The following is a 23,304-nucleotide window of genomic DNA, read 5'->3' as shown; positions in this document are numbered from 1 at the left end:
CAGTGACAGTGTGAGCAAGAAACATAGTTACAGCGACAGTGTGTGAGCACGAAACATAGTTACAGCGACAGTGTGTGAGCAAGAAACATAGTTACAGTGACAGTGTGAGCGGGTGCCTGGGCGGCTGGGAAGGGCGCTGTGGCTCTGCCCACTACACCACCAGCACTGGACTCTGCTCCCCAGTTTTGTAGTCTTCGCTGAGAATCAATGGGCCCACTTTTAGCACAGCAAAGCTTTCTGGGCTCTAGGCAGCCAGGAACACAAACAAAATGATGTACACCTCCCTCTGTGATGTGGCCAGCTTCCTGATTGATCAGAGATAACTTCCCAGAACACATGGCTCCCTTCCAACACACAACCATCTCTCTTTAAAGTAGCGTTTTCTGAGGGGTGTGTGGTACTCAGGAAGTCTGGGTTATATACCGAGTTTGATAGTTTGTGACCAGCAAGCCCCTATATAAAAAAACAAACAGATAAGCTAAAATAGTATGTTTTGGGATGGGGATGTAGTTCAGTTCGTAGTGTGCTTTGTCTAGAATGTCTGAAGCCCTGGGTTAGCCCAGGAAGGGCAGTACATGCCTGGAATCCTAGCACACAGGAGGTGGAGGCAGGAGGATCAAGAGTTCAAGGTCTTTCTCAGCAAACTTGAGGCCAGCCTAGGCTGCATGAGACTCTCTCTAAAGGAAAAACAGGTGTTTGCTAATTCACTGAGATGCCTCTGGCACAGACCTCCTTAGAACCACTTCGGGTCATTCTCAGCCTCTACCTGAGCCAGGAACTTAGTGCTAGAAAGGGACATGACTCAAAGTCCCTTAGCAGAACCTGGCCACACACCGTTTTGCTGATTATAGATACGTGAGATCTAAAAGTCTGAAGAAGGAGACAGAGCGGGAGACCCGAGCAGAGCCTGACTGCTTCTGTTGCTGTCCGCACCTACTAGGCCAGATGAGAGAAGACCCCACTCACTCAACAGACACAGGCATCCAGAGTAAGTGAGAGAGGGGAGATGGATCTGAAGAAATCAGGATGCTGTAGGCTGGCTGGCTTTGGAGACTGTTTGAGAGGACTCCCTGATTCCTGAGCATAACTGGACCAGCCAGCTCTGAGCCTCTCAGCCATATCCACTCACTCAGTCACCTAAGACCATCCCGTGCTCAGTTAGGCAGGGCCACCCTATGCTGGGTGCAGGTGACATAACAGGGATAGAGGACCAGGTCCCTCAGTTCTTACCTTCAGCTTGTGCTCCCTCTCTTTGGTCACCTTGGTGAGCAGCTTGGCTTTCTGCCGGGTCAGTGCATCCACCAGGGCATCACACTGGGCCACCAGACAAGCTTCATAGTCCAATCCATTTTCCTGGGGAAGCAGAGAACCACGATGAGGAGATGCTGGTACCATAGTGTAGAAGAAACGGCTCCTCTCAGAGCTCTCCCTAATGTTTCTAAGGTGGGGGCAGCATGAATCATGAGTGTGCATCAAGAGAGGGTCCCATGAACCATGACGCAGCTCACACGGTGAAACAGCCTGTGCTCTGTTCCTAGGACATTTTTAGTGCCAGGTAGAAGTAATCATAAGAGATAGTTAAAAGGGAAGAATCCTGGGCGAGGTGAGGCTTACCCGACATCCCAGCACCTGAGAGGTGGAGGCAGGAGGAGCTTGACCTGAAGTCTAGCCCCAGACCTTGTCTTCAAAAAGGAGAAGAAGGAAAAGGAGGAAGAAGGTAGGACACAAGTTGTTCATGGAATAATCTCATACAGTGTCTGTATGTCTATATATATGTATATGTGTATGATTGTATCTGTATAGATGTACAGATATGTGCCCTGTTCTATATGTACTTATATGTGTGAGTGTGATTGTATGTATATGGATATACATATGTGTGTCTGTGAATCTATCCATATGTATGTATGTATATATATATGTGTGTGTGTGTGTGTGTGTATGATTGTATATGGATGTATAGATGTGTGTAGTGACAAGCTTGGTCACCTCGGATGAGGAATGTTGGTCAGCTTTTTCTCTGTTCTATCTTCCTTACTCTCTAAAATCTCTGTACCACACACTTTGCTTTTTATAACCAGAAAAAGTAAAGCGAGTGTGAGTCTGTCTGCCTCAGTTCCCGGCTCTCTAGGATCTGAGTAGATTCTGACTTCTAACTAGGGGTTAAATTGTCCCCCTGGATCACATTCTGAATCATAAGCCCCAGGACCACACAGTGTGGCTGTGTTTGAAGACAGAAGGTAAAATGAGGCCACCAGGGTGGCCCCAGTCCAATCCAAATGGTGTCCTTATAAGAAGAAATCAGGACACAGCCACACAGCGGGACAGCCACATGAGGACACAGGACTGCCATCTGCAAACCAGGCAGAGAGGTCACCTTGCTGAGTCCATTTCTGCTACTGTCTCTGCTTCGTCTCTGATCTCTTACAGTAGCAGTCAGAGAAAACTAATATTTCCTGTGTTTCATGAAACATCAGAGCCCTGTGACTTAAGGCTCCCATGGGAATCAGGCAGGGTGGACACGGGATGTCTATCCTCTTAGCACTTTTGAGACTAAGGTCAGCTTGGGCTTTGTAATGAGACCCTGCATATAACAACAGCAACAATGATAACAATTTTTAAAGGAGGAAGAAAGGTAGGGGAGAAAGAGGAGGATAAAGAAGAAGAGGGGTTCAGAGCCCTTAATCCTTTTCTCAGGCAAGGCATGAAAATGCTCCAGGCCTTCCTCTGTGCACATGGACCCTCTGTGTGTACGTGGTGAACTCTCCCTCCCTTGCACACAGCTCACCGAAGTGAGACTCACTGCTCTCTGTATGTCTTTCAGGCTCAATATGGGACATAGCATAGACACTCAGATAACACGTTTGTTTAGGAAATGAGGTGTTTATGTTCTGGTGCACAGATTACACAAGCGCATCTCAGTACAAAAGTGTTACCTGCGTGTAAACGGATGGAGACTGGCTCCTTCAGTACCCAGGACGGTACAACCAGACAGGTGGGCCCTCTAAAAACATCACTGCTGAAAACCACTGTCTCAAGACCAACCGTCCTCTTCCTCTGTGTGTGACAAACATTCCACCCGGTCTGTCCAGCTATCTGCCCAGCCGTCTGTCCAGCACCAGCGTCTGCTCACCTGGATCTGCTGCAGAATGTTCTTGAGCTGAACCAGAAACTCCTTTGCCTCCTTGGCCTTATCTGAAACCCCATTCAAGGCCTGAGAGAGCTGGGCCTGGAAAAGACATCAAGGATGGAGAAGCTCGTTAGCGCGGGAGGTGTGCACCTGCACCGTCTTGCTAGCCTGTGTTTGTAAGGGAGCTAAACCGGTCCCCTTGGTAAGTCGTCCTCACTTAGAAAAGAGGCCACGGCTGATCCACAAGCCGGACAGTGCATGCCTGTTTCCCGAGAGGGAAGCTCGGGATCTTGCTACCTGCACATGCTAAGTAGCCACTCTGCCACTGAGCTACATCCCCAGACCAACATGGATCTACTTCCTGGCAGGGCTTGGTGAGTTGTTCTAGTTTCATTTCTGTGGCTGTGATAAAATAACCTGGAAAAGGTAATGTAGGAGAGGAAGCGTGTGATTGGCTCGCAATTCCAGCTTACGGTCCATTATTGCGGGGAAGTCAAGGCAGGAACATGGAGCACCACACCCGCCATTAAGAGCATAAATGCATGGTTCCCTGCTCGCTTGCTCTCAAAAGGGCTTCTTCCTCTTATACGGTCCAGGATTCCTTGCCTAGGAAATAGTGCTGCCCACAGCCAACTAAGTCTTCCCACGTTCATTAGCTTAGTTAAGACAGCACCACCACACAGGGAGAGATGCCTAGAAGCAACCCAATGTCAGTGATCCCTCATAGAGGGACTCTCTTCCCAGGGGATTCTAGGTGTGTCAGGTTGACACCTGAGTGTTGACTAGTCCATGCTCCACCCACTGACCCAAAGCTGCATTCCAGACTTGTGAGCTAATTGGTGGAAACTAACAGCCTACCCCAATGGCTGCAGTGCTCTGGACAATAACACAGTGGGCACAGGCCTTTGCCTGTCCTGTCCTTCCTCTTCCTGCCACAGACAGATCTGTCTCCCACCAGTAGTGCTGTAAATATTCCTGACCCCAGTCAGGCCCCACCCTCCACCTACCACGGTGACAGAAAGTCTGACAACTTGCAAGGGAGAACTGTGTACGGACTGGACTCACACTGCTCCATCCACGGAACCACTGGACCAGATCCTTTCTGGATCCTCGTGCAGAGCCTACCTACTTACACCTTGGTATGGGCCCCCGGTCTCTGCAATGTAGAGGATGGATCTGTTTGTTTTTCTCCAAGACAGGGTTTCTCTGAGTATCTTTGGCCGTCCTGGAACTCCCTCTGCAGACCAGGCTGCCCTTGACCTCACAGAGATCTGCACATCTCTGTCTCCCTGAGTGCTGGGATCTATTATTGTAAGCTACTTGATTTGCACTGACTTATCTGATAACTGCAACCAATGAATCCATTAGGTACAGTCTTTTCTTCTAGTTCTTCATGAATATTCATAAGATGGAATTACACCACGCCTGTACTTTGTCCATGTAACACAAACAGACATGACCTTCTGGTGAAGAGGAGGGGGCAGGCCAAGGTCCACTACCTTCAGGATGAGTCAGAAGCCCAGAAACCCAAGTGCTCAGCAAGCATCATGGCGTCCTGCTAACTCTCTCTAATCAGTCCCCACCCAGCCTTTCCGGAGGCAGATGGAGACTAGGGAACCTACTTGAGGACAGTTCCAAATGAACCAGCTCTTTGGGGCTCAGTCCTGTTTCCATTCCATCGTTCAGTGGCAGAGCCCGAGGTGGGAGCTGCTCTTTCCAGGAGCCGGCCAGAGGAACAGGACAATTAGGGCAAGCCAGCCATGCTTCTAATTCTCACAGAGGGTCCAGTTATGAGAGACGTCCCGTCTAAGCCTCACTGCGTAAGGGCACAGAGGCGAGGCTGTGGACAGGGACACGTTCTCTGCCACCCAGCCTTTGCACTTACAGTAATGAACATGACAGTGACAGGGCTTTTCCTTGTGACGTGTGACAGGTGGTCTCCATTGTGTTCGGTCAGGAAAGTGCATTGTCTCTGGGCTGGGGAAATGGCTCAGAGAGTAAACTTCTCGCTGTGCAAGTCTGGGGTCCCGAGTTTGGGTCCCCAGCCCCTAAATAAAAGCCAAGCGTCTGTAACCCCAGTGCTGTGTGGGATGGTGAAGGACAGATGTCTGAAGCTCATTGGCCAGCCCACCTAGCCGTTGGAGAACCATTGAAGAAGATACCCGACGTGGACCTCTGGCCTCTCCCGTCACCTCAACACAAGTGTATTCAAATGCACAAGTGCACAATACCGTCATAAGCATGTACATAGACAAGAAGAAGTTCATCCAAGAAGAATGTATTGTCTTAATACAAATGGCAAATGTAGAACCAAATTCTACAAACACCTTCCCTGTAACTAGCTTCATCTGCCTTCCCATACCTCCTCTGCCCGTGTGACATTCCAGTAAGTTGGTCCAGCAAACCTACGCCCAGTGTATGTATTCTCTGGGTCAAGAAGAAGCGTTCTGGCATTTCCCAGCTGGCTCCTGTCATCTTGCGAGGTCAGCTGATTGCTTCTGACACACACAAAAAGAGACATCGGTTGCAGGCAGGCAAGAGGGAGGAACGGAGGAAGGAAGGGATGGAGGAAGGGAGGAAGGGAGGAAGGGAGGAAGGGAGGGGGAGACAGAGAAGGATGGGAGAGGTGGAGAGGGAGAGGAAGAAGGAGAGGGAGTGAAGGAGGGAGGGGGAAGGGAAGGGAGGGAAAGAGGGGGCAGGCAGACAGGCAGGCAGGAAGGATGAGGCAGCGGTGAGCTCAGAGTGTACAGAAATGTGTACCCGGAAAGACATTGATTGTTCTTGTATTTTCACACACGGTCCCCTAAGAATGACCCTTCCTTTGTGAATCTCTCTGCGCACGAGTCGGTGAGCAGTTAATAGTGTCAGCTCTGAAATAATAATCTATGGTATTGACATTAGCATACATCTCAGGGTTACAGCTTATTCATTACTCAATAAAGGTTCTTTTGACCTCCTGAGTGCCGGCTGCTCTCCTGGCTACTAGAGTACAAAGACGCAATTAAGGTGCGATCCTTGCTCACAGGGTCCTTGAATTACGCTGTTATTTATGTGTGTAGTGTCTAGAGATGGCTCAGAAATGAAGAGATCATGTCAGGCTCTGTCAGCTGCATGGCGTCATGCAGGTGTGAATAACGAGAGTCTAACAAGATGGAATTCTATTTTTAAAGCCAGTTCTAGTATTAGAATAAGTGCCCACTGGAGGACTCGAGACTGCCCAACTGGTGGGAAAGAAGCGAAAGCGAGCACAAGCCACACTTCCTGAGCAGATAATAGCTCAGGTCACACCCCACCAGCAACAAGAACAGGCCTGGTTGGGGAAGTATGGGCACAAACCCTGCACTGGCATCTCAACCTCAGCCGTGAAGCTAGACCGCATGCCAAGCAGAGCCAGGCAAGGTGCTTGACACCCCCAAACCAAAGCAACTTCCTTAGGACCAGACAGGTTATAGTTTCAGCACCCTAAAATCAAGATGACTTCGCTATGGTCAGGTTAGCTCAAGTATTGGTGTCTCAGAACCAAAGTGCCCTCCCTAGGATTAGGTCTTGAAACTACAATAGAATTGCTTCTGCGACAATAATGACAAAGGAGAATCTGTCTCAGTTCATTTCTGTGGTCAAATCACCCAAACAAATAAATCATGTCTGTCTCACGGTTTAGATTACACCCTTTATCATCCACATCCTTCTACTCCCCTGACTTGCCTCTCCCATGCCCCCACGCCTCTCTTCTGTCCCACACTGAGAACTATCTCCATGCATGTTCAGTAGTATGCACACTGCTGCTATTCTCTTTCCTTCCTTCCTTCATTCCTCCTCCTCCTCTTCCTGTTCTTCTAGGTTTTTCAAGACTTGGTTTTTCTGTGTAGCCCTAGCTGTCCTGGAAGTTGCTCTGTAGACTAGGCTATCCTCGAACTCAGAGTCTGCCTGCCTCTGCCTCCCCATTGCTTGGATTAAAGGTGGGGGCCACCACCCTGCTTGGTATTGCGGATGTTCTGGATTTCTTGTTTGTAATGTGACAGCTGCCTCTTGTCCACTTAAACGACCAGAGGTAAGAATCATCCCAAATCATCCTCTCCATCATCCTCTTAAATCCCTTTCTACCATTTCCTCATGGATCCCTTTTTCTTGCTTATTTTCTCTTCTCAATTTTGTTCCAGTAGCTTGGAAAGTAAATTGAGGTGTTAAGAAGGGGTCTTCCATCAGGTTTTATTAGCAAAACAGACTAAAGTATGTAGACAGAAGTTTCTGTCCCGTCTGGTCCCGCAGCTTTTCTCAGTAAGGCATTCTCATCTTGCTTCCTCTGCTTCTGGATGACGACTGCACTCTGCCTTTTCTCTTCCCAGAATTCTCCTAGTCTGATTGCCCCACCTATACTTCCTGCCTGGCTATTGGCCAATCAACATTTTATTAAACCAATACAAGGAACAAATCTTTATAGTGTACAAGAGCATTATCCCACAGCAAAAATAATGAAAATGGATAAGAACTCCGACCTGGCTTTGCCAGTTCTCCCGTGAGGTTTAAATGGGGCTAAGGATAGACCTTTCTTTGCCTCTCAAGCTTGATGTCCCTTCCATGTGGCCTCTTGGTTTCTTTGTTCCACCAGACCTCTCCACTGTCTACAGACATTTCCATAACTTCCCAGTGCCAAAGGGGCAGCTAATCACTCAAGTTTCCCAGTTTTGTTAGACACAATGTCATGTTTTTTACTATCCCTATCATTTGTTGTTGCGGGAGGTCCTCCCACTCCTCCAGCCTATCGTCGCTGAGATACCAGCCCCTTGGGGCGTGGTCTCTCTCCCTTTAAAAAAGCAGCCACTTCCCTCTCCTCTCTCTCTTCACTTCCTGCTCCGCCGGTGACTTGACTTCCTTCCTGGTTACGCAGAGGGCTGAAAGTGATCTGTAAGTTTTTTTCCCCTTTAAATAAATATCACCCTATTAATCATAATCCCAAATTGGCATTGTTTGTGACTTACGCCTTCATTTGGCGCCCAACGTTTGGTTTTAGAACCTCTCCCGGCTCGCAGCCGCGAGTTCGGCTTGGCGGCCGGAAGTTCGGCTTGGCGGCCGCAAGTTCGGCTTGGCGGGCGCTTGTTCAGCTTGGCGGGAGCAGTTGCTTCCTCAGCCGCTGCCTGTGGATTTAAACTCCACAGGCCCGCGAAGTCTCTGCCCGCGTGATTTGCTCTTTTCTGAGTCGTTTTCAAATCTCCCTTGCAAGCACAGCTCTTAAGTGGCGCGAACCAGAGCACGTGGTTGCTGAAAGCTGCAACCCCTCAGGGTGACTCTGTCACGTGGAGGCATAAGCGGCTTCCAGGTTGCTCTTCCCTACCCCTGGATTCTGGTTTCTGGTTCCATCTCTGGAATTGATTTAATTACATTTACTTTGTTGAGCAACTTACATTTTCCAGTTTTTAACAAATACTAGGCGGACTCTGAAACAGGACCGTGTTTTCGTCGCGACTTGGCAACAGCGCCACCTGCTGGATAATAGGTAATATGGCAGTTCTCGTTTCCAACGCGAATTTTACTGTTCTGGTTACCAATACAATGGGTTATATCATGCAAGGCTTATATGACTATGGGGATAACTTAATTTACTGGTTACTAGGTTTCAGTATTTTTTTGCATATTCTATCATTTAGGAAGATCATGGCACTCCTAAGAACCATACAATCTTTACTAGAAACTCATGCAGGTCAGGAGATTAAGGATTCAAAAGAGACAATAATAAAAAGACTTGAAATGATTGAAGAAATGATTGGAGCTGGTGAACAGAGTAATAAGGCACAAGGACAGAATACAATGCCAACACCAGCTATTAGAACTGGCTTACCAAAGGTTTTAGCAGCATACCCTATACTTAATTCTGACAAAGCATCAACTTCTAAAGGCTCAAAGGGAGTCAGAGAAGCTAGATGGACGCCAATAGCAATAAATGATCTAAAAGAAATTAAGCAAGCTATTGTTAATTTTGGCTTGCACTCTGCATACGTAAAGGAAATGATAAGGACTTGGGCTTCTAATGCTAGAGCTACCCCCCATGATTTCCATCAGTTAGTGTCTGCAGTTTTAGATAATGGACCTTCCTTGATGTTTGGAATTTATTTCAGAGAAGAATCCAAACATATGGAACAGCAAGGAAGAGCAAAAGGTATTGAGGTTTCCCAAGATCAAATTCTTGGTGCAGGAGAATATGCTGATCCACAGGTCCAAGCTCTTTATGATGATGAAGTACTGTGTCTATGTCACCAAGCAGCTTTAAATGCTTGGAATAGGATACAAGATCCAACAAAAAGGGTTTAATCATATACCAGAATTAGGCAGGGACAGAGAGAACCCTTTATTGACTTTTTGCAAAGATTAATTAAGGCTCTGGACATAGGGGTAACAAACCCAGAAGCTAGACAAATACTTCTTGAATCTCTAGCTTTTGAGAATGCAAACATAGAATGCAAAAAGATAATTGGGCCTTTAAAGTCTAGATCAGCACCTATGGATGAATGGATTCAGCATACGATGAATGTTGAGACGTTTAGCTATAACGATGAATCTTGGGTAGGAGAAGCGATTTCCACAGCAATGAGGAGACATCAAACTGCCAGGTGTTTTAATTGTGGTAAATTAGGACATCTGAAAAGGGATTGCAGGCACAGAATTTCTAGGAATATTATCTCCTCTGGGAATGACAAAGATAGGAGACCTAGGCCTTCAGGTATATGTAGGAGATGCGGTAAAGGCCGACATTGGTCCAATGAATGCAGGTCAACAACAGACAAACAAGGCAACCCGATACCGTCGGGAAACTCCTTGAGGGGCCTCTCGCAGGCCCCCAAGCCAACAGTGGCCCAGTCATTCCCAGTCACAGTGGAGAACGTGCCTCACCAAGAAAATTAAAAGCTCCAATTTCTGCTGTAAAAAGTAATACTGGTCTAAATGATGAAATCCATGTGGAGGATGAGTCAAAAAACCCAGTTGGACAGAGTAAACGTATATTTTGGCAGACTTCTATTAATGATCAAAGACCAAAGCTAAGAGTCTGTATAAATGGCACTTTTATTGAAGGCTTATTAGACACAGGTGCGGATGTAAGTATCATTACCCCAGAATCTTGGCATCCGAATTGGCCTCTTCAAGAGGTAGATGTTCAGTTCCTGGGAATTGGAACCCTATCTCGTGTAAAACAAAGCACAAGATGGGTTGAATGCATAGGGCCCGAAGGGCAAATAGGAAGACTAAGGCCATATATAGCCAATATTGCCATAAATTTATGGGGCTGTGACCTGCTACAGCAATGGAATACCCAGATTAACATTCCTGTAGTTCCAGGAACTCATAATTCTGGGAAGTATATGATGAGGTATTATGGAAAAAGGTCACTAGCCATTCAGGCTGTACAAGAACATACAGCAAATACCAAACCTTTAGAGGTACCAACAGCCCTACCTTTAAAATGGCTAACTGAATAGCCAATATGGATCAAACAGTGGCCTCTAGCTGAAGATAAACTACAGGCATTGGAACAGCTGGTGCAGGAGCAACTAGATGCTCACCACATTGAAGAATCAACCAGCCCTTGGAATTCTCCTGTGTTTGTTGTAAAAAAGAAATCTGGTAAATGGAGAATGGTGACAGATCTAAGAGCTGTCAACAAAGTAATTCAACCTATGGGCTCACTACAATCTGGAATTCCTTTGCCTTCTCTGTTACCAAAAGGATGGCCTCTTATAGTTATTGATTTGAAAGATTGTTTTTTCACTATACCGTTACAAGAAAAGGATAGAGAAAAATTTGCCTTTACAGTGCCTACTTATAATAATTCTCAGCCCAATAGGAGATATCAATGGACTGTCCTCCCACAGGGTATGCTCAATAGTCCTACACTGTGCCAATATTTTGTAAGTAAGCCATTGGAAATAATTCGTAAACAATTCCCCAAGTCCATTATTTATCATTACATGGATGACATCTTGTTATCTGATTCAAATAAAGATACTTTAGAAAGGATGTTTGAAGAAGTAAAGAAAGTCTTGCCTAGGTGGGGATTACAAATTGCCCCTAAAAGATTCAAAGAGGAAACTCTATTAATTACCTAGGTTACAGAATAGGGTTAGAGAAAATTAAAACACAAAAGGCACAAATTAGGAGAGACCGCTTAAAGACTCTTAATGACTTCCAAAGATTGTTAGGAGACATTTCCAGTCTACGACCAGCTGTTGGGATAACACCTGATCTAATAGTTCATTTAAACAAAACCTTAGATGGTGATAAAGATTTGAATAGTCCAAGAGAACTGACAGCTGAAGCAGAAAAGGAACTGACAATGATTGAGGAAAAATTACAGGAGGCACATGTGGATAGGGTGAACCCAAATCTTAGCTGCATCCTAGTCATATTGCCTTCCAAAATTTCTCCTACAGGGATTCTAATGCAGAGGAAAGATATTATTTTAGAGTGGATATTTATACCTAATAAACCAAGTAAAAAATTAAAAACTTATGTGGAAAAAGTCTCTGAATTAATTATAAAAGGTAAGCTGAGACTTCGTCAACTAGCAGGTATAGACCCAGCATAAATTATAGTGCCTTTTACTACTGAAGAAATAAAAAAGTTATGGGAAGACAATGAACCGTGGCAAAGAGCTTGTGCTAATTTTTTGGGAGAAATTAATAGCAACTATCCCAAAAGTGGTAGACTTAACCTCATAAAAAGAACTTCTTGGATTCTTCCTAGAATTGTACGTGATGCTCCAATAACTGGAGCCCGTACGTTCTATACTGATGCAAATAAATCAGGGAAAGCAGGTTACAAGTCAGATAAATTGAGTAAGGTGGAACAAAGCCCTTATAATTCTGTCCAGAAGGCAGAATTATATGCCATTCTTATGGTGCTAAGGGATTTTAAAGAACCTCTTAATATAGTTACAGATTCACAATATGCAGAAAGAGTTATCTTGCATATTGAAACCGCTAAATTTATACCAGATGACACAGAGTTGACTTCATTGTTTATCCAGGTACAAGACATAATCAGGAACAGGCTTTGTCCGATGTACATAACACACATCCGTTCCCATACAGGTCTGCCTGGTCCTCTAGCCCAAGGCAATGCTGAGATTGATCAATTATTGATTGGAAGTGTGTTGCAGGCCTCAGAATTTCATAAGAAGCATCATGTCAATAGTAAAGGCCTAAAGAAAGAATTTTCCATTACTTGGCAACAAGCTAAGGACATTATAAAGAGATGTCCTACTTGTTCTTTCTATAATCAAACACCGTTGCCTGCAGGGAGTAACCCAAAGGGCACTAAGAGAAATGAAATCTGGCAGATGGATGTGTTCCACTTTATGGAATTTGGTAAATTAAAATATGTACACCACACCATAGACACGTATTCAGGTTTTCAATGGGCTACTGCCCTGAGCTCAGAAAAGGCTGATTCAGTAATCACACATTTATTGGAAGTTATGGCCATCATGGGTATACCTGCACAAATAAAGACAGACAATGGTCCAGCATATGTATCTAAAAAAATGAAACGCTTTTTTGATTATTATAATATAAAACACATTACAGGTATACCAAATAATCCTACAGGTCAGGCAGTTATAGAAAGATCAAATCGTACTATAAAGGATATGCTGAACAAACAGAAAGGGACCGAAAATACCCCCAGAAATAGATTACATAATGCTTTATTAACCTTGAATTTTCTTAACGCTAATGAGAAAGGAACGACAGCAGCAGAAAGACATTGGATAATGGAAAAGTCTGCTGAACTAAATCAACCGATTTATTTCAAAGATGTGCTGACCTCTCAGTGGAAGCCAGGAGATGTGCTACGTTGGGGAAGGGGTTTTGCTCTTGTTTCCACAGGAGAAGAAAAATTGTGGATACCATCAAAATTAATAAAGTTTCGATTTGAAGAGGAAAAACCTCTTGGAAAGGAGAAATGACAACTTATCCACAATGATGATATTCATACAGGTGGTAAGAAAAACATATAGAATGGGGGCAGGGTTCTGTTCTTATCTCCACAGGAAAACACTCATCTTTGAGAAATTCAAGGGACCCTGGATGTTTGGATACTGACAGATGGAAAAATACCTGCCCGATAGGAAATATCAAGAAAACTAAATGGGTTGTGTAAGTAATATTAAACCATATTTCTAAATTTATAAAGCTGGTTTTGAAGTTGGACTCTGGCTCAGTCCCTCTCCAATTCCAAGCCTGTTAGTAAGAGAAAAACCCAGAGTTTCTGGAGTTTCTGTCTCATGTCAAGAGCCATGATGTGGGACAGAAAGAAATATGAGTTTAGAAAACATCTTTGCTTTTCTTCATATCTATCATACTTTTCATTGAATATATCTATCATGTCTTTCATTGAATATATATATATATATGTCTATATGATTAATGCTTAAGTTTTTCATAATGAACAATGAGTTTTTCCTGAAGTGACATTTGAAGTTTCCAGGAAGAAGATGGGGCCCCATAACAACAACTCCACCTGGTTGATATGACGTCAGATACTGATAGCGCTACAACAAGACCTGCTTTGGGTACCAGCTGCACAAGACAGTTCCAACTTGGTTAGCTGAAATGGTGCACATCTTGTACAACATTCTGGCCAGACCTCCACAAAATACTCAGAGACTATTTGCAATTTTAAAAGACATTGATCTTGAAATTTAACCATCATTTTACTTTCACAGGATCCCCCAGAAAGAACGTCGCCCCTATGACAGCTGGAAGTAATTTTAGAGGACGACGTCCCCTCTCCCAGTAAAGTTTGCCCTTGGGTTTAGGGACATCATTTAGGGGTTGATTATAATTAGTATACGATTGAGGGTTGGGGGAGGAATTTTATAAGCTCAGGGATCATTTTGAAAAAAAAAAAAAGAGGGATGATGGGATAATAGATTTGTAATTGTGAGTTACTGTTGTTAGACAAATATATTGATATAGATTCTTGTATATTGATACAAAGTTAAATTGTATTGACTATTGTATGCATTCATGTTTCTACCTCTGTTTAAAACATTTTTTATGTATTGACATATATATATTGTATATATTTACCATATTGCAGTGTACATTTCTACCTCTGATTAAGATACTTATATAATGTTCGTGTATTGGTATATATTTACCCACTGCAATGTATATTTGTACATTGTTTATATTTGGAGGTCATTGTCCTCATTTGTTTCACAGTCGTTTATTGTCTTAGTCTTTAAGTTAGATAGATATTGAGAATTATATAGACTAATAGTCATCTAAGTTTGTCATTTATAATTAGACTAATCAGGTTCTTTAGATATATAGAGATTATACTCAGTATAGATAGATAATCTTCAACTTCTTCAAAGAGCTGTAGAAAATGGCCTTTAATCTAACTCAGAGTTTTGTGGTAGTGAGACACAATTGCTCCTGGCAACACCACTCTATTCCCGAGAGAATGTTGAACACCAAAGACACTCCACCTGGAGCATTTCTTTTTGGCAGAACTGGCCTTGGGGCAAAGAAATGCCCATACCTCAACCACTGACAAAGATACAGAGCATGCATCAATGGATAAAACAGGGCTGTCTTATCCTGCCAAGACAGGGTAAGATAGTTTTGAAGGTTGCTTGCCTTTGAAAATGGTGTGTCAGTTATGTTAGGCCTTAGCCAAAGTTGGTTGCTTCAACGCTGCTAATGTGACTTTGGGTGATTGCCTAGGTAGCTAGTTGTCTCTGTGATTTGTTGCATATTTTGGAAGTTGTTTTACTGAACTTCCTAATTACCCAGGTAACAGTATTTCCCTTCTCAGATCTTTGATGGGGTTGAAGACTATATAAATGTAGTTACTTTCTCTCATGACTTGGCCAAGTTATTTATTATACAAGACCTAAGCTAGTTAGAATAGCATATTTGTACTTATTGTATATAATTTCATAGTAGGTTTAGAACTCTCTTATTTAAACAGAAGGGGGAGGTGTTGCGGGAGGTCCTCCCACTCCTCCAGCCTATCGTCGCTGAGATACCAGCCCCTTGGGGCGTGGTCTCTCTCCCTTTAAAAAAGCAGCCACTTCCCTCTCCTCTCTCTCTTCACTTCCTGCTCCGCCGGTGACTTGACTTCCTTCCTGGTTACGCAGAGGGCTGAAAGTGATCTGTAAGTTTTTTTCCCCTTTAAATAAATATCACCCTATTAATCATAATCCCAAATTGGCATTGTTTGTGACTTACGCCTTCAATTTGTGTCAGCATTTAAACACCAGGCGCTCTAGCAGTAGTGAGTCTTAGTAAACTACAGGTATGGAACCCGGCTGGGTGAGCGGGGCTGTGTGAAGACCAGTCCTCAGCAGTGATGGATAGAGTGACAGAATCAATAGGGGAGGCCAAACAGGCTGATGGGCTACAATGATGCCATAGCAGGTGTGACATCAGACGGTGACATGCCATCTCAACGTACACAGTGGTCATTCTGGAGTCTGTGGTACCCACGCTGGGAAGAGTAGCTTCTTCCAGCAACCATAAAGATTCTGGGTTCCTGGTGTCAATATCTCTGGCAACATACTGGTTTTGTCACGGTCTCTGGGACACCTAGGAACTAGGGGAGTCTTGAGGCTGATTTTCAGAGCACTCACTTCCTCTGGTTTCCTGCAAGCTTATGTTTGTTTTATTTTGGTTTTTGGCTTGTTGGTTCAGCTGTTTACTTCAAGGGTAATTGAAGGTAGATCGTAAGCATCTATACAATTCAGGACAGCATTATTCTTCAGGAGCAGCGTGACCACTCTGTAGCTGAGGGAGAAGAGAAGAAAGCACCTCTCTTCCTGAGTAAGGAACAGAGACTGTCCTGGGAGCACACCCTGAGGGGCTTCTTGCTGTGAGGAAGTGGGCAGAATGACCGAGATACCAAGAAGGCTTCAAGGTGGTGAGGCTAGTCAGAAGACTTGACACAGCCTGGGCAAGAGCTAGTGATCTCAGAGACTCAGCAATGGATGTTATTCAGACCATAACACAAAAGACGAGGAAAAACAGAACAACGCATCTGAGAAGCAGAAACACAAGGCAGTACCAAACAATCTAATAGACGCGCATTGGAGTCTGAGAAGGGTGAGAGAAGGCGTGGGGAAGGAGTTGCCAGAACAGAGACGAGTGAGCTGAGAATACAGTAGACAACAGTTCTGCAAAATAACAAAGGATATCAAACCACAAGTCCAAGATGCTTAGAGGATCCCCAGCAGGGACAAAGGCAAAAGCAAAAGCTCCCCCTCCACCTCTGTGGCTTTTCTCTTGATGTAATTCTCACACTTAGAGCTCCGTCTACTGGGAATGCCTCTACTTACACTTCCTGCCTCCTCATTGCTCCCAGAGAGCAGAATGGCCTTTTTGGAAATGAACATCTCAGGATTGGAGGGATGGCTCAGCAGTTAAGGTACACGCACATTAGTGTCGTTCACACTCTAGTACCTACCCCTTATCCAAAGCCGCCCATCTCATTACCCACTCAAATATTTTGTTTTTGCTGTGATGGGTGTACACGCTTGTGCATGCATGCATGCATGTGTGCATATGTGCGTGCGTGCGTGTGTGTGCGTGTGTGTGTGTGTGTGTGTGTGGAGAGAGAGAGAGAAAAACATGTGTGTTCATTTATATGCATGCCAAAGGACAAACTTAGATGTCATTCCTCAGGCACCTTCCTCCAACTTCTTTGTTTGAGACAAAGTCTCCTATTGGCCTGGAACTTTGTCAAAACTAAGCTGACTGGCTAGTGAGCGAAAGGGACCTGCCTATCTCAGCCTCCATCTCACAGTCTCTGCAACTACAAACGTGAGCCACCATGCCAGTTATTAATGTGTTTCTGCAGATTAAGTTTGGGCCCTCACCCTTGCCAAGTGAGCTTCTTACTGACTGAGCCATCTCCCAGCCCCCATGCTGAAATTTTTACCCTTTGAGGTAAAATAGCAGCTCTTCCTGAAGCCTTGGTCCTTAGGACACTAGTGGTCATGGCTCTTTAGTGGGCAGATTGTAGCACAGACTTTCCTGAGACGTAACTCAGTGAAGGATGTGTTGGTGAAGAGTCACGGTCAGCTCTGCTTAAAACAGGAAGTGCCAGTAGCGGCTGGTGGCTGTGTAGACAAACAACTCCGTGCATAAGCCATCATCCAGATGGCGGTGGTTTGCTGAGTGACAGCGGGGCTTCTTTCTCCCTCGAGGAAACCTTTCTGGTTAGTCATATTTCATTAATTTCCTAGATTTTAGACATCACCTAGATGTCTAAAAAAGATCACAAACTAGAATCAAAGATTGGGGGATTGGGTTAAGGCCAAGTATTTGCCTAGCACAGCCTAGACCTAATTTTTTCAAAGTGGTTACTACTACTACTAATGTGTATTATATCTGACTGTGTGTTTGTGCAAGTGAGTGTGCCCAAGGAGACCAGTAGAAGGTGTCAGATATCCTGGATCTGGAGTTAAAGATGTTTGTGAGCCACTAGATGGAAATGCCACCACCGCCAGCTCTTAAAGAATATTATTTACATACAAGAGGGGAGATGGCCACGGCTGCAAGACAACAAATCAACCCCAAGCCCAGGCTGATTTTCCAAACTTGTAGCAATCCTCTTCTTGCCTCAGCCTCTTGAATGCTGAGATTACAGGCATATACCACGACACCCAGCTGAACATTCTCTTATTTAAATCTTTGCTTACATCTTGATTATTCCCTTAGGTCAAAATCATAAGCACCAGCCCACATGCTGTGTGTAATCCCAGCTCTCCTGTGGGAGAGAGGAGGCATAGAGGTAGGAGGGCCACTTGAAACCCCTAGACCAGCCTCACCGCAGTGGGCACCGCAGTGACAGAAACAAGAGAGAACCTTTGAGGACCACCCAGGAGTTTCGGGGTGGGGGGATCAGGTTTTGGTCAGCTACTCTGTTGACTTTGACCTGTGGTCACTGATGGCTGCTTTTGGAAGGACTGAGTGGGTATGGTGGACGCCAGGTAACCCGTGAAACTGAAACTACTTGGTGTCTGGCCTTTCCAGAAGAACACGTTTGACCCAGCTATAGGCAGTGCAGCCTGCAGCTCTGCATGGTTGCCTCTCCTGGGAACTTGTTGACATACAGAGCTCCACAGAAGCCTGGCCTGCTCAGGATCTACGTATACTTCAGAAACCTGAATGGGGCTGCCTTTGGGGCTCTAAAGTGACTGTCACTGCAGGCTATATGGAACGTGGGTATGTCCCTTAGAAATAGGCTCCTGGGTAGCTGGGCTTCTAGGAGAACCCCGTGTTCAGCTGGCTCTGAGAAACAGCAGGGAGTTCGGGGCCTCCTGGCCTGGAGAGGGTGGGACGTAGCTGCAAGGTTGTGGGAGGGCACAGGGGAAGGACTACTAGCCCAGTGACTTTTGCCGCTTTTCTGGGGATTGTAAAGAAGTTGATTTGATACTGGTGATTGGGTTTCCTTGCACTTGTACCTCGGTTATCCCAGAAAGCAACAGAGAATGAACCTCATTCCCGGTGAGAAGGTTGCCAGATGCTGGGAGAACTCACAAAGGTCCCAGCTGCAATGGGAGGTCGGAAAATCCCAACCATGTGGAAGGCCAGCTTACCCTTCCCCACATGGAATTCCCACCTGCAAAGTCTTTCACCTCACAAACTGTGGAAAGACAGGGACTCGTGTCTCCCATGGTGACCTTAAACTCAGAATGTAACTGAGGATGACTGTGAACTCCTGATCTTCCTGCCTCCACTCTGAGTACTGGAATGACCGGTGCGGGCCATCTGCTTTATGGGGTGATGAGGCTTGAACCTGGGTTTTTGTTGGTAGCGGCAAGTGCTCTACCAAGTGAGCTGCACCTCTTTCCTCTCCTTTTCTCATCAGCTATATCCAAGTTTACAAACTGCGGCTTCTTCACTTTCAGATGAAACTTGAATAGCAAGGCATAAAATAAGTTTGTTTGAAAATGGCCCAACAAGAAGCTGAGCAATGGTAGCACACACCTTTAATCCTAGCACTTGGGAGCAGAGGCAGGCATCTCTGTGAGTTCAAGGCCAGTCTAGTCTAGTTCCAGGACAGCCAGGCCTACACAGAGAAATCCTGTCTTGGAAAAAAAAAATAACAAATGTAAGTTTAAAAAGCATACCAGTGAAAGAAAACTGAAATCAATTCAGAAAAAAATATCCACAGTCACCACTTGCTGCTTTTTCCAAGTCAACGGGGCTAAAAAAACAGGGTGCTGCTGGCCTGTTCATGGATTGAGTCTAAGTGCCCTAAATGACAAATGACACCTAATGCCTTGAGGACCACATGGGAGGCTATGCACTTACTTACCCTATCCCACAAGAATCCAAACTAGATGTATTCCCTGTGGGTTCAAAGTTAAGTAGCTAGTAGCTTGCAAGGCTGTGCTGTGGAACCAAGGCTGTGGAAGCCCAGAGCAGGGCTTCGCTCCAGGAGCACAGAGCAGGGGCTGGATCACTGAGCCACTTCTCACTCGCACTGCTGGATCACTACATGTGGTGGAAGCCCAATCTCCAGAACTTTCGGGGTCAGGAGGAGCCGGGTGGAAATGCACATTCGCCCTGGTGGCTCTAAGGTCTAACCCCACATCTATTGAACGCATTTCCTTCTCCAAGGCAATTTTTTGAAGGGTTCTCTGCTTACTTTTTTCTGTATTTCTATATGTCTATATTTTTCATTTATGTATAATACATATAACAAATAAACTCCAGGTGTGTGCCGTGGTTTGCATCTGTAATCCCAGCACTCAGGAGACAGAAAACAGGATTTTCGTGAGTTTAGTGCCAGCCTGAACTATACTGTATGTAAAATAAGACTTTAAAAACAAAACAAAATTCCTCAGCAGGGGAATGAAGCAGGGAGGGAAGGGGTTACAGGGAGGTGCACACCTTTAATTCCAACACTTGGGAGGCAGAACCTGGTAGATCTCTGTGAGTTCAAGGCCAACCTGGTTTACAGAGCGAGTTCTAAGACAGTCAGGGGCTTTTACACAGACATACTCTGTCTTGAAAAACAAACAAACAAACAAAAGCAACAAACAAAAACCCAAACTTTTCTAAATATTAAATTATGAGCTGGGCGGTGGTGGCGCACGCCTTTAATCCCAGCACTCGGGAGGCAGAGGCGGGTGGATCTCTGGGAGTTCGAGGCCAGCCTGGTCTACAAGAGCTAGTTCCAGGACAGGAACCAAAAGCTAAGGAGAAACCCTGTCTTGAAAATCAAAAGAAAAAATATTAAATTATCATAACAACATGTGTTTATTGAAGCAGATGAGAGCATAAAAGTCACTATGTGTTCCACATAGATAAGCCACACCTCTGACTGCTCTGGGCCGTTCGCTGTTCTTGTGATAAGGTGTCTTGGCAAGCAGCCTTATTTTCCTATGGCTCTGCTCAACCCAAATACACACAGTTAGTCTGGGCACCTCTTGCATCTGAAGATTGGCTGCATAAAATGCAGCCTTTGTCGTGGTCCATGAACACATGACTCTAATTTGTCAGTCTAAGGAGGCACTGAGACCTGGATAGAATGTCTAGTGAGGAACGAACCTGGCCTTGCTTTGATGACTGGTGGATGGCCCAGCCCAAGCAGACTGTCCGGGCTTTTTCTCTCACTCTGTGACAGAGAAGAGAGCTCGCTGCCAGGCATAAGTGGCTAACAGTGACACCCCCAGAGGGAAGGCTGTAGGCAGATGTGTTTGGTCTCTTACTAAGAACTTGGTCTGCCATTCCTCCACAGCTTCAGTATCAGAGCCTCAGACAAGAGGACTCTGGGGAAAAACCACTCTCCCGTCTTAGAAGGACACACCCAAAATCTCATGCATAGCCCAAGAGGCATCGCCTAAGTCTCTACGGGCTGAAAGAAATTTTGGGCATAGAACAAGCTGGAAGCTAATTGAAGGGAGAGACATTTCTTCCCTGGAAGCTGACAGGGGGAAAGTGTATCTGCTTGTTGAGGTGAAGCTGACGGAAGGTGTGTGGAAGCAGTACAAGGTGAGCCCCGGGTGCTCAAGGGTGTTTGAGTCGGGTGCTGCCTCCCTGCCTTGGCGGCAGATCCAAGGAAGACTTCAGATGGGTACCACTTGCACCTGAAAATCTTTTTCTCCCTTAGAAGGAAGTAGTCCTGACAGTGTGCCTTATACTTTAAGAGTGAGAGCCCTGTTTTTTGTGCTTTGGCAACCCTTTGCGAAGAATAGGAAAGTCTCAGAGAGGAAGCTTAACAAGTCATTTTTATAACCCACCCATCTAACACCCAGTGCAGGGGTACCTGATCCACTGAGTATTGGCCAGATAGTGATGCTGGAATCCTTGGATGGGTGGATGGATGGATGGATGGATGGATGTATACATGAATGTATTCATGAACACATGGATGGATCTGTGAACATGCTGATGGATAGACAGATGGACATATACATGGATGAACAGACAAACACATGGGTAGATGGATGGACGGAAGGGCAAATGCGTGAGCAGATGGGTGCAGTGAACCCTGTTTGACCCTCAGGCCCAACCTCCTGCAACTTCCCAAGAAGAGGCCAGGATACTCTTGACTTCCACCCTGGCTGACATCCCCACGCAGCTCACCTTGTGTTGCTTCCACGTTGCCCCCAGCGGCTTCACCTCGTGTTTGCCATGCCTGCCTTCCTCCAGGCACAGGAAACACACCGGGCTCCGACAACTCACGCAGTACATGCTGTAGTTCTCCATTTCGTGCTCGGGGCATGTGGGGAACTTTCGAGGCCCGCTGGCCCCGGCACCCCCTGGGCTCCTGCATCCTCCTGTGCTGGGGGCCGTGGATGTGCCGGCTGAAACAGGGGTAGCTTCTGGGGGTGCTGGCGGAGGCGGCGGCTGAACTAGCCGATGCTTAGCGAAGGGGCCCCGGGACGGGTGGCACTTAAGCTGGCAGGTGGCGCAATAGAGCACGTCGCATTGCTCGCAGAGAGTGGCTGCCGGCTCCGGTGGGGTGCGGTCGCACAGCTGGCAGATGGCCACCGCCGGGGCTGCAGACGCTCCAGCAGCAACCCCGCGGCCCTGCTGGTACCGCTGCACTATGCCCTCCAGCAGTCGATTGCGCTGGAAGCCTCGCAGGCCGCGGTGATCCAGTGACGCGCTGCGGTGGCATTGCGGGCAGGTGATGGAGCTGGAGGATGAGCAGAGTGAGGAGCAGGCAGCGCCCCGGGCAGCGGCGGCAGAAGAGCCTGGGGGCGCAGGCACCATCGGCAACACGCGGACTCCGTTGGGAGACTTGAGGCTGGGGGTGTAGGAACCATAGCCGCTGTCAGTCTCGCTGTACAAGCTCAGCTTGTCCGCGTGGTCTCCACCACCGGCCGCCCCGCCGCCCAGGCCTCCAGCTGTGCTAGCGCCGGCGCCTCCGCAGGTAGCGCCGGCCGCAGCGTCCTGATCCGGAGGGGGCGCGGCGGCGGCACCCCGCGAAAGCAAGAGCGGCGGGGGCAGGTGCTGCTCACCGTCTGGGGTCTGAACCGCGATGGTGCGAGCGCACGGCAGGCAGACATTGTGAGAGCAGGGCAGGATGATGGGCTCCCGGAATAGGGAGCCACACACCGGGCACTTCAGCTCCTCCTCCATCGCCGCGCCGGGGGCTCCGGGGACCAACGAAGAATGGTCAGGCTCCGAAGTCAAGAGCAGAGGGGCAGGCGAGGTGAGCGCTGCCGAGACGGGAGGCAGAGGCATTTACACGGGCATGCTGTCTTCACCCGCGGGAGGGGGGCACGCCCCTTTCTGTCTTCAGGCCACCGCCCTAAGAAGCTCGGCCGCCAGAGAAGGGAGGGGTCCTCACCTCCCGAGGGCGAGGCTCCCGCACCAGAGGCGGCCGTCTGAAGGTGGCGGACAGCCCTCGCGGTGGCCTCCGAGGTTGTCCCGGTGATGAATCAGCAGCAGCAGCAGCGCCGTCCGGATACTTTGTGCCTCCCCTCCATGCAGGACCAGTGGCCCGTTGCTGTCAGACAGCTAGGCGACTGAGCTGGGCACCGCATCGTCGTGGCCCGAAGTCGTCTTCTCCGAGCGCCCCGCCCCTACCCAGCTCTTAGCAGCTGCACGAGCGGCTGGGCCAGGACTGGTTCAGCACCACCAGACGGGGGACAGCGCCCGCGAGCGGGTGGAGAAGGAGTCTACGTCGATTCCCGGTGCGCTCCGCCAGCCGGG

The 23,304-nt window shown here is 46.8% G+C and overlaps 1 protein-coding gene across 1 annotated transcript in view; it reads right to left on the bottom strand.

The window, feature by feature from the left end:
* Positions 1-22,959, bottom strand: part of Trim67 (tripartite motif containing 67) — a 33,357-nt gene extending 10,398 nt beyond the window's left edge. Inside the window, exons 1-3 of the mRNA XM_075977674.1 lie at positions 21,727-22,959; positions 3,134-3,229; positions 1,231-1,353 (exon numbers count right to left, since the gene is read on the bottom strand). Coding sequence (XP_075833789.1) covers positions 1,231-1,353; positions 3,134-3,229; positions 21,727-22,833 — 1,326 coding nt within the window. The 5' untranslated portion in view covers positions 22,834-22,959. The remainder of the gene's footprint in view (positions 1-1,230; positions 1,354-3,133; positions 3,230-21,726) is intronic.
* Between the last annotated feature and the right edge of the window lie 345 nt (positions 22,960-23,304).

Source organism: Microtus pennsylvanicus, chromosome 6 (assembly GCF_037038515.1).
Source record: "Microtus pennsylvanicus isolate mMicPen1 chromosome 6, mMicPen1.hap1, whole genome shotgun sequence".
In the NCBI taxonomy this organism is placed as follows: Eukaryota; Metazoa; Chordata; class Mammalia; order Rodentia; family Cricetidae; genus Microtus; species Microtus pennsylvanicus.
This window is presented reverse-complemented; position numbering and strand designations above follow the sequence as displayed.